General features: G+C 56.4%; 4 protein-coding genes across 4 annotated transcripts; 3 read left to right on the forward strand and 1 right to left on the reverse strand.

Moving 5' to 3' along the window:
- Window positions 1–489: 489 nt before the first annotated feature.
- GCG54_00013941 (uncharacterized protein) lies at window positions 490–1,895 on the forward strand (the record flags this gene model as incomplete). The annotated part of the gene is made up of 4 exons (XM_045413787.1): window positions 490–617; window positions 682–962; window positions 1,018–1,045; window positions 1,088–1,895. 4 exons carry the CDS (start codon window positions 490–492, stop codon window positions 1,893–1,895), a joined length of 1,245 nt encoding a protein of 414 aa, XP_045261866.1.
- Window positions 1,896–4,338: 2,443 nt separating this feature from the next.
- Window positions 4,339–4,861, forward strand: GCG54_00013942 (uncharacterized protein; the record flags this gene model as incomplete). The annotated part of the gene is made up of 2 exons (XM_045413788.1): window positions 4,339–4,417; window positions 4,470–4,861. The coding sequence occupies 2 exons, from the start codon at window positions 4,339–4,341 to the stop codon at window positions 4,859–4,861; spliced, it is 471 nt and encodes a 156-aa protein (XP_045261867.1).
- A 1,602-nt stretch (window positions 4,862–6,463) lies between these two features.
- GCG54_00013943 (Extracellular protein) lies at window positions 6,464–7,726 on the forward strand (the record flags this gene model as incomplete). The annotated part of the gene is made up of 1 exon (XM_045413789.1): window positions 6,464–7,726. The coding sequence occupies one exon, from the start codon at window positions 6,464–6,466 to the stop codon at window positions 7,724–7,726; it is 1,263 nt and encodes a 420-aa protein (XP_045261868.1).
- Window positions 7,727–8,614: 888 nt separating this feature from the next.
- Window positions 8,615–9,753, reverse strand: GCG54_00013944 (putative arabinan endo-1 5-alpha-L-arabinosidase A; the record flags this gene model as incomplete). The annotated part of the gene is made up of 2 exons (XM_045413790.1): window positions 8,615–9,313; window positions 9,484–9,753. The coding sequence occupies 2 exons, from the start codon at window positions 9,751–9,753 to the stop codon at window positions 8,615–8,617; spliced, it is 969 nt and encodes a 322-aa protein (XP_045261869.1).
- Window positions 9,754–11,014: the final 1,261 nt, after the last annotated feature.

Here is an 11,014-nt window from a genome sequence, read left to right on the forward strand (position 1 = left end):
AGAAGGTAAGATAGTGTCGTCGAGTGCCGGGCCGCCTTAAGGTTAATTGATGCGGGGTCTTTCCCCTAACGTATCATCGAATTACAGGCCGGGAAGGTGCTAGAGCGAGCTGCAGGAAACACAGAAACACACTGGACTGGAGCGAGCATCCGCCACAGCGGGGTTCCTGCACCAAGCCGATCCCAGCTGTGTTTAGTCCATGTTTCTTCCACCCAGCGGCGGTCGGAGGCAGCTCCAGTGAATCGAATTGAAGGGCGGAAAGAACGGACGGACGAACAGACACCACTGCTGTCGCATCGATTTTGCCTTTCTCCTTCTTAATTCATATTTCTGTGCTCTTTCCCTCTTGCTCTCACACACGCCCACTCACAGACAGTTCTCCGTCCTATGTGAAGGAAGAACAGCGCGTCGACGCATTCCGATCACGCTACACCACCGGAAGCCAGACAGAGCTCCAAAACCCGTCTGTCTCTGGCAGCATCTCACACGATGAAGCTGCTCCCCACGGTCCTGGGCGGTGTCCTATCGATCATGCAGGCGTCCACAGCCATGGCGTCCGCCGAGGAAGAGCTGTACGCCGGCAATGGCGATCTGCGCTGTGTCATGTACCTCACCGGGTTTGTTACTCCTCTCCCTTGACCGCATTCATCGACCGTTGAAGTTGCTAACGACTAGCCGCAGCCAACACCCCAACGTGCCCTCCAAGGAGCTCGTGTCTCACATCACCCACGTGGAGCTTGCGTTTATGAACTCCGACACCTTCAACAAGGACGTCGCTGAGTGGCCGCTGTTCACTACCGTCGAAAAGGTCCGCACCCAGTTCCGGCCCGGCACCAAGGTCATGGTCGCCATTGGCGGCTGGAGCGACACCAAGGGCTTCGACACGGCTGCTCGTACCCCCGAGTCTCGCGAGAAATGGGCCAAGAACGTTGCCGACATGGTCAAGGCTACCGGTGCCGATGGTATGACCTTATTCCGCTCCGGCAGAGATTGATGATCGAGCACTAACCGTTGTAGGTATCGACATGGACTGGGAGTACCCTGGGTAAGTTGGAAGGCTGTATCAACTGATTTGCCCGTCTAACAGGTGTACCAGTGGCAACGGCGAGGACTACAAGAACATCACCAACGAGGAGAAGAAATGGGAGATCGATGCGTATCCGTTGCTCCTCGAGGAGGTCCGCAGACAGCTGCCCAAAGGCAAGCTCATCTCGGCCGCCACGCCCGGTCTTGAGCGCGACATGATTGCCTTCACCAAGGAGCACACTCCCCGGATCGAGCGCGCTCTTGACTTTGTCAACGTCATGACTTACGACATGATGAACCGCCGAGACAACGTCACGAAGCACCATACCGGTATGGAGCTTTCCCGCATCGCCGTCGAGAACTACATGGCCCGTGGAGTTCCCGCCCACAAGATCAACCTCGGCTTCGCCTTTTACACGAAATGGTTTCACACAACGGACTGCCCCGATGGCCTGGAAGTCGGCTGCCCAACGCCGTTGATGGAGGATCCCGTCACTGGCGGCGATCTCGGACAGACCGGTGGCTTCAGTTGGAATGACGGAGTTCCAAATGATGTAAAGGGCTCCTTTGAGCGGGCTCAGAAGGACGGCAAGTATGATGAGAAGGGCGGCGGCTACTACTATCTCGACAGGGCCGAGAAGCGATTCTGGACGTACGACAACGGCGATGCCATCCTCCGCAAGTTCCCCGACCTCGTTGACCGTATGCGGCTCGGCGGTGTGTTTGCATGGGGGTTGGGCGAGGACGGCCCCGATTATAACAACCTCAAGGCTGTTAACAAGGGGTTGGAGCAGCGCAGGGGTAGAGGTCCCGGCATCTGGGGTCCTGGCCCGTGGGGTCCGGGCCCGCACGCCGCCGATGAGCTGTAGGTGAGCCCCGGGCAGAGATGAAAAGCTTTGCTCCTTGATCCCCGCGTTTGCGAGATGTGAATTGTCGACTCACTGTCGGGTTGCGCATAGTGCCAACCGTGCGGCGCCGCACGTGGACTGAGGTAGACGGACGCTACCCGTTTGTCACGACGTGACAGGACGTTGATGTTAGTCGAAGATCAAGCTTAATGCCAACCGGATCAATCCGCTAGCGGACCTTTCTTGTGTGTTTTGTTGAGTGAATAGTTTGGGAACGGTCTCTGCGCCATGGCTGCTGGCAACGTCTGTGCTCGGGCTCATGACAGACGAAACTTGGCCATGTGAGACCGAGGAGTGAATTGTGAGTGGTCATCGTACATAGAGGGAGTCTGCACATATCCACGATGGGGTGTTCGTGCAACGGTTTGCACACACGCTAGCTGTTGAAATGAGCATATGTCGTTGCTGAAGGGATCTGGGTTCCGTGACACGACGGCTAGCATACAAGGATGGTGTCGTCTTCAACATCGAGTCCAAACTTTTGCATACAGACCATTACCCCGCAATGATTCCGCCAACATGAAAATCACAGTGCTAGGATTCACTAAAGTGAGATATGTCTTACCCAGACGAACCATCCAAATGAGTTGGTGGAACAGGCAGGATCACCATCTAAGGTGTCTGGAGGTGGGACGACTGCAAGATCTCAAGGTTCACAGGGATCGTGTTGGCGAACGGGAAATCGGAAGGGTTGCAGAGAGCCAAGAGGCGGGACGCGTCCGGGGTTCTGGATTCTGGGCTGAGCAGCGGCTGTACGAATAAGCACACCGACACCGGGCAACTCTGCAAACGGAGGTAAAACTCTGAAGCCGTTGGAGAAGGAGAGGTTGGGTGGCAGACGATTGGAAGTTGGCGGTCTGGCTGGCCGACCCACGTCATAAGGGTTCCGTCGGGGAGAACTGGGCGGTGGAGCCGCTGGTGTTGTCCACCTCAGTGCTGGTAGGTATTGGGCAGTGGGCAGTTAGGCTTGTTGTCGCCCTGCCGGAGCCGAGACCGGGCTGCGACCCGCTCTTTGCCGGCGTTAGGTCATTGTGAGGTGGTTGAGGTGTTCTTGGGCACACGTCTACTTTTGAACGACTCGGTTGGTGGTTGGCTAGCACCGGTAGTTGGACGAGGGATGGTCTGTGGTTCCAATGAGGAGAGATCCATGTCGATGCATCACAGGCCAAGCATGCAGGGTCGCGAGGGGAGGGGTGTGTGGTGAGAGGGGAGAGGCCTTCAGTGGCTGTCTTGCATTGTGGATGACAGAAGCCAATGGACTTGGGAAGGTATGATGTTTTTGAAGTAGCGAGGGAACTGAGGGTTTCAGCTGCCTGTCTTGACAGCAAGACGGGTTACCCAGAGAGCCCAGATGGGGTTGGAACATGGGCTGGAGACATCTGCTTGGGTAGGTACTCCAAGCCTTGGGGCGCTAGCAGGACCTGAGCTTGAAGTTTCTTTTCGTCACGTCAGGCGCGCCGGAGCAAAGACACCTCACGGCAACAGCGTCCCGAGCAGCGGCCCCTAAATTCCAGTTTTTGGCATGCAGAGGGACAGTGGCGGCAGCAATGAGGAAAGGGCGATTTTCGCTGGGATCGCAGATGATGGAAGATGCGAGCAGGGAGCCACGACACAGCACACCCCCCACCGCTTACCTAACTAAGGCAAAGACTGGACACAGGACCGGGCTTGGAGTCACCCGCCACGCTGAGTGGCCTGAAGTGGCTGATGATTAGCGTCGCTTAGGGCCTAGCGCCGTCTCCCATTGGTTGGATTGAGGTAGCAGCCTGTCGACTGCATCAAGAATGAGGTCATGGTAGCCAGTCAAGCTGGAACCACGTCATTGCAGGCCCTCCAGCCCCAACCCCATTACGCAGCACACATCACCAACCAACTGGCAGCAAGCTCCTCCGTCCGCAGTGAGAGGAACTCGGGACGGGGGCCTGGGCGTGCCACCCAACCTATTGGAAGGCAAAGTGCCTCTTCTCTCCTGCCCAACGGCAGTGACGGACAAAATGTGACGACAAAGCTAGCATGCCTGCAGCAGGGTCCTTCCTGCCTGCCCAGCATACCGAATCTTCCTGCACCGTAAGGTACTGCGTATGCGCCGCTGCAGCTTTTCCATTCCCGCCTTTGTAAGGTAGGTAGCCCACCCGACCTCATCTGACGCCATCCAGTCCTTCAACACGCCCCAGACAAGAAAATCTCTGGTGCTTGGTCCTTGGTCATTGCTCGCCTTGTCCTTGGACTACTACTTATTCACCGTCGCCGCCTCTTCCACCCGTTCCCTGACCACTCACTCACTCCACAACCAACAGAACCAACACACTCTACTGTGCCAGACATCCTCGTCAGCTTTTAAGCTTACCTAAACACCACCTCTCACATACCATCAAACACCAAGACAAGGATCGCAAACGTCGTCATGGCTCTCGGATTCGTTCCCATCGCCCACATCGTGGCTGCCGTCTTCTCCATCATCGAGCTTGGCCTCACTGCCTATGGTACGCCCAAAATCTCTTCCGTGCCATAGATCTACCGCTAACTTTGTCACAGTCGCCAGTGCCTACCACAGCTGGTTCAGCAACTGGTCCCGCTCTCCCGACATCGTCAACTTCATCATCTTCAACTCGGTCTGGTCTCTGCTCGTTCTCGCCTATGTCGGCCTCACTCCTCTGTACATGACCCGCCTCTTCCACAAGCTGGTCTCCCTGGCACTCCTCGTCATCACCACCATCTTCTGGTTCGCCGGAGCCATCGCCTACGCCGTCTTCGTCGGCAGCCCGAACTGCGGTAGCAACACCTACTGCGGCTCTTCTCAGGCTGGTGTCGCCTTCGCCTTCTTCATCTGGGCCATCTTCATGTTTCTCACTGTTCTCGACACTCTCGAGGCCATGCGCTCGCGTGGCCATAGCACCAAGGCCAACCACGCCTACCCCGGTGCTTAAGTCCAATACAGCGGGACGAGATAACGACAAATGGATAGGATGTGGTGGATGATTTCATGTTTTGATATGCAACGGCCTTTTGAATGACGTGGAAATACCCCCTCGAGTATGAAACGGAGTTATGGGCTTTTAGTATCTGTCGTTCGAGGCGTTAGGATGGTTGAACCTTCAGGCGGCAGATATGTCTGCTTTTGCCAATAATACTTACCTTTATCTACTTTTGGCTTCTTCTGTGACTGCGTGCAAGTGATATTGTCGCTCACCATGGCCAACACCGTTGTTGTCTTCAGCTTTAGCATTAGGATGGATTACTGCGTCCAATGTTTTTCCAATACGTGCTTCATGTAGTCACTCTGCTATAGCGTTCCACACCCAACTGCAATCTCATGTTGGCTCATTCTTTTGTGTTTTGTTGTTCGGTTGCTGCTCACTCCGAAAATCTTGTTCAGATATGGAATGTAGTTTCATAGCCAGCGTACCGACCGATATGGGAAATGTTGCACAAGACCGAATTCTGACAGTCGCCCTATCAGATTCCGCTGACTCGCGGAGCTGATATGGGATTCTTGGCAGAACCCGCATTTGACAGACTTTTGGAGACTGTAAGATTAGCCTGCAAACCTTGACATGGTTAAAGGAGCCGCCGGGCTGAGGGTTCTCCAGCTGCCTGTGGTTTCGGTCTCAACGAGAAGGGCGGTCACCTCAGACTACATACGTCAAAAGTAAGACTCTCGTGCATCAGTCTGGTCAGCAGTGAGTGTAACGCCGCAGCGCATATTCGTGCCTCGGCGAGAAGAGCATCTCGACCAGCAGCTTCCTTATCGAGCTTCGGTCGGTCAATTGGCGAATGAGGAGGCTTCCCGGCGACACGCAGCGCCTCCCGCAGCTGCAGTGGGGCCGTCCAGCGGCACTAGTGGATACGTACCCCGGGAACCCCTCACAATGATCCCGGGCGTTTCCCTCCAACACCGCGAACCCCACGTCCAACCTTCCCTTGCACACATCTTTTCTCAATGCACCTGCGCTCAATCCCGACAGAGGCCGTCATCGCTTCACCAGCACGCTGCTTGTCCCTGCCTGCCAAGCTTCCGTTTGCTCACCCTGCTCTGCTCGGTCTGCCAGATGCACCCCGGAACCATCACCACGTGCTGATAACCAGTTGATCCTACGGCCCACCTGCCAGCCCTTCCGCCCTTCCGCAGAACAGCACCGCGACGGCCATGCCGAATACAAGCATGTCGCCCGACGGTGTGCCTTGAATTCTCGTCCAATCTCGACCCATTGGTTCCCCGTACGAACCCGTCAACCTACTTTATCAGACCAAAACATGCAGCAGCGATCAGAATATGGATCCCACAGCGGGGTTCTTGCTGATGGTTGCGCAGCTATCCCTCTTGGCGGAAATCCCATCTTTCCTACAAAAAGATCGCCGTGCCAGCCTCGTTGCTAGCTGTCGTCTGCCAGCTTCCTGTCCCTTCAGCTCCAGCTCCAGCTTTCCAACTCCTCGGCCTCGCATCAGCGAATGCCCCAGCTGATCGCCAAGTTTCGTGTCTGCTCGTTGTCTCCCAGGCCTCAGTCAATTGACCCTCTCCGACCGTCGACATGCACTACTCCTCCGTCGTTGTCTCCGGCCTTGTTGCCGCCGCCGCCCGTCAGGTCGGTGCCGTCCCGTACCCGAGGTCGGACAACAAGTCGGAACCGGTCTACAAGCCCATCACCAACATCCAATTGGGCCCGCGACCCTACTGGCTGGTCAACGACATGGACGAAGGCCCCCTCAAGGAGAAGCTGCAGTCGTGCACCGAGCAGCCCATCAAGGCTTCGAGCTGGAGCATCGGCCACCGTGGCGGCGGCACAATGATGATTCCTGAGGAGTCCGTCGAGTCCAACCTGGCGGGTGCCCGTATGGGTGCCGGTGTCCTCGAGTGCGACGTCGCCTTCACCAAGGACCGCGAGCTGGTGTGCCGCCACTCCCAGTGCGACCTCCACACCACGACCAACATCGTCGCCATTCCCGAGCTGAATGACAAGTGCACCACTCCCTTCAAGGCCGCTTCCAACGGCACAGCCGCTACCGCCAAGTGCTGCACTTCGGACATCACTCTCGCCGAGTTCAAGTCGCTCTGCAGCAAGATGGATGGTTTCAACGCCTCTGCCACCACGCCCGAGGCCTTCCTCCACGGCACGCCGAACTACCGAACCGACTTGTACGCCACCTGCGGCACTGTCATGTCGCACAAGGAGCACATCGCCCTGACCAACGACCTTGGCCTGAAGTTCACCCCCGAGCTGAAGCTCCCCGAGGTCCCGATGCCCTTCGAGGGTAACTACACCCAGGAGATGTACGCTCAGCAGATCGTCAACGAGTACAAGGAGGCCGGCATCGCCCCTGAGCGCGTTCTTCTTCAATCCTTCTGGTACCCTGACGTCCTCTACTGGCTCAAGGCCGAGCCCGAGTTCGGCAAGCAGGCTGTCCTCCTCGACGAGAGCGGTGACACACCCGAGACCTTCCCCGCAGCCGTCGCAAACCTCACCGAGTTCGCTGCCGCAGGTGTCAAGATCATGGCGCCCCCTCTTTACTACCTCGTCACCGTCGAGGATGGCAAGATCGTCCCCAGCAGCTACGCGAAGAAGGCCAAGGAGTTGGGTCTCAAGCTCGTCTCCTGGTCTCTGGAGCGTTCCGGTTTCTTGGGTGACGGATCCAAGGGCGGCTACTACTACACCTCCATCGCCAACGTCACCAACAATGACGGCGACGTCTACAACCTGCTCCATGTCCTTGCTCAGGATGTCGGTGTTGACGCTGTCTTCTCCGATTGGAGTGCGACTGTGACCTATTATGCCAACTGCTTCGGTCTGTTCTAGACGGAGCCGGTTAGAATTGTGCATGATTACGTGAGAGCCTAGAGGCATCGGTTAATGATCAACCTGATGATGACCATTACGAATATTGGTAGTCGGGGTATTGCATAGAGCATAGTGTAGTTAGTAATGATATCAGTCCACCTCAAAAAGCACAATGAGAATGTGTCTACGTGAGCTGTCGCGTCAAAATGTTTGCTTGTCCTATTGTTGAATTTGAACAAACCAATCCTCTCCTTGACGCTTAGAATTCGAACACAGCAAATCGGAGTGTCGGAGGTGGTTCCCTGGCAACACACCTGGCAGAGACAGTGATGCTTGCTTCATAACTTGCAACATGTTTCCTGTTATAATTATATGCCTGACAGAGGCTTGGTGGAAACCTTTTTTCAAAACTCTTGATCGTCACAGTAAACATTCAAAACCAGGTTTACTTCATGCTTTCCCGCCAGACCACGCGGGTTTTAACGATACGAAATGGATTGATGGAACTCGTCTGTTAGACGTCACCTATACCACGACTGATATCGGAGTCACGGACCGTTGGAGGGTGGCATTCGCCTGTTTGCCGGTGCCCGGGAGACTCCGAGGGCTGGAATATGCTGGGTCAAAACTGGAGACGTGCCTTGAAACAACGGCCGACAGACAAGGGTCATGGGCCACTTAATTTGAGGACTTGGCCAGACAGGTGAGGCACTGCGAGTGGGACAGATGTGTGAATTTAGTTTCCGTGCGGAAAACACAAAACGAACAATAGGTTAATGCTGAATGTTGTGCGATGAAAGGTATGTCAGTCCATTTTGTATATATACCGGACTCAAATATTGACAAGAAGATAACAAACCACCATCACCTCTGGAAACTTTCCCATATAAGTAGTCATCAAGACATTTAGACAGAAGGCCAGCCGCCAGACCAAGAGATGACGTTCCAGCCAAACTGGGTCTGGGAATCGGCGTAGCCAATGTCGGTGTTCATGTAGTGGTAATAGAGGACGGCGCCGCGCTTGGGGTCAACCAAGACGCCCTGGCCGCCGGGGGCGTAGACCTTGTCGTGGCTGGGGAGGAGGAGGGTGCCGCCGCCGGCGGTGCAACTCTTGCCGCTCTTGTCGGTGTAGGGCCCGGCGACAGAGGTGGCGCGGCAGACAAAGATCTTGTACTCGTTGCCGGGGGAGGGCCGGTTGGCGTCGAGGCCGCAGCAGGAGCCGGAGCTGAAGAAGGCCCAGAAGGTGCCGCTGCGCTCGTAGACGAAGGCGCCCTCGACGGGCTGGGGCGCGGTGGTGTTGAGGACGATGTTGTACGGGTTGCCGTTGGCCTTGACGCCGCCGTTGGTCATGGGCACCTGGAAGATGTCGGACCAGAAGGAGCCGAAGTTGAGGTAGTAGTTGCCGCCGGTCTGGACGAGGTTCGCGTCGATGGCGTTGTAGCGGCTGCCGGCTTTGGAGGCGACGCCGGTGGCGCCGTGGTCGGTCCAGGTCCCGTACTCCATGGTGGGCGAGGTGGCATAGCCGATGGCCGAGTCCTGAACGCCGAAGGAGGAGACGGTGTAGTAGAGGATGTACTGGTCGCCGACCTTGTTCACATCAGGGGCCTATGTACGAGGAGAGTTGTATAAGTATGTATAGCTTCCTATAGACCAATGTACTGGGAAGAAGTCTTGGCTGGATGACATGTCTGTGTATGTGTGCTTGTGTATGCGCAGACGAGTTCATCCGATTATGTGACGGAAAAATGGGAATGTGAAACGCTACCCTGACTTACCCAGAGATCGTCGTTACCCTTGAGGTTGATCTTGCTACCCGACGGGAGAGCAGCGCCCTGGTAGGTCCACGGCCCGACCAGGTCGGGAGCCTTCCAGATGCCGATCTTGCTGCCGGTCTCGAAGCGGAAGTAGGTCCCGTCGGAGTCGCGGCGGACGACGGAAGGGTCGTGAGACCAGCACTGCCCGGAGCAAGCGCCGGGGTTGCCGTAAGCCTGGACGGTGGCGCTCAGCAGCGCAGCTGCGAGGGAGAATACGGAACCGAAGCGCATGTCGACGAAGAAGAAAAGCAACCGGCTGAAACGAGGGTGGTGGTGGTGGTGGTGGTGGATTGGTGCGAAGAGTGGCCGGTGGGAGGTAGGGGGAAACCGAAACAAACGACGATGGGAGTGTCACGATACATATACCGCCAAGCACCGGGACGAGATCAACCTGACAGCGGTGGATGGGGCCGAGATCTCTCGTCAAGCAAACGCCATCGCTCGGGACAAGGTCAGAACCAGGTTGTCGGAGGGAGCATGAGGGACAACTCTCGTCGAAGACATCCACTGACCACCCCCATTGGCGGAAATTGCCCTCGATGACTGGGAGACACCTGGGCTGGTGATGGAAAGACGGCAATATAGATGGAGCAGCCGCCAGGGAAGACTCCATCAATGAGATGAAGGGTTGGGCTTGAATGTTGCAGTCGTCCGATCTTGCATGTCTAGGCTCAGCCTGCCGTGGGACCGGTTTAGACTCTTTGAGTGCTGGGCCAGGGCCGAATAAGCAATGAAGGACGGGCAAAATGTCTGGGCTAAGCTTTCAAGGCGACGTTGAAGAGCCAGGAACTGCCGTGCGTGCCGCTGACAGTGGAGAGAGACCGAGAAAGAAACAGCTAGGGGTGCATAGAGAGACCCTGGAGGGGGAGAGGGGGAGGGGAGGCCGAATGGACGGACGACCCGGATATGGCAGGGAATGCGAACTCTCTTCGTCCCAGTGGTGCGCATGAGAGCCAAGCCGCCTGAATAAGAGCAGTAGCCGCGGTGCGTTTGCTGTATGTTCGCTGGGAGCATGTTGGGGGGAAACATGGAAACATTGGGCCTCAGTGACGGGAATTGGGGATTGAAAGTTGGGGATTCCGAGTGCCGTCCTGCAGCATGCAACTCTGCAGGGCCATGCGCAGCTCTCTAGTCGTGTCAACGAGACGACTAAACCCCAGACTTTGAACTGGCTTTCCCGTTTGTGTCTACTGCATAGTAGACGGGCAAATCGTCGCCGGCGCTTGGGCTGCAGCAGACATCACGAGACGATGTCGAGTGCCGCCTTGGCGATCGTGCCTGCGTCGGTAAGCACATGAGGTGGCACACCAATGGTCGCTGACAGCTCGCCAGATGCAGCTCAAGCGCTCGAATCAGGTGGGGGGGGGATTCCGGAACATTGAAATTGCACGGGTTGAAAGTCAACGCCAGTTTGCGTTGAAACTCCTCATAGAATCCCTCTTGGCTGGGAGGCGGACGGGAAACTCCTCCAAAGAGAGGGCTTTTTGCCCAG

This window comes from Colletotrichum gloeosporioides (assembly GCF_011800055.1).
Source record: "Colletotrichum gloeosporioides strain Lc1 chromosome Unknown consensus_60, whole genome shotgun sequence".
NCBI classification, from domain to species: Eukaryota; Fungi; Ascomycota; class Sordariomycetes; order Glomerellales; family Glomerellaceae; genus Colletotrichum; species Colletotrichum gloeosporioides.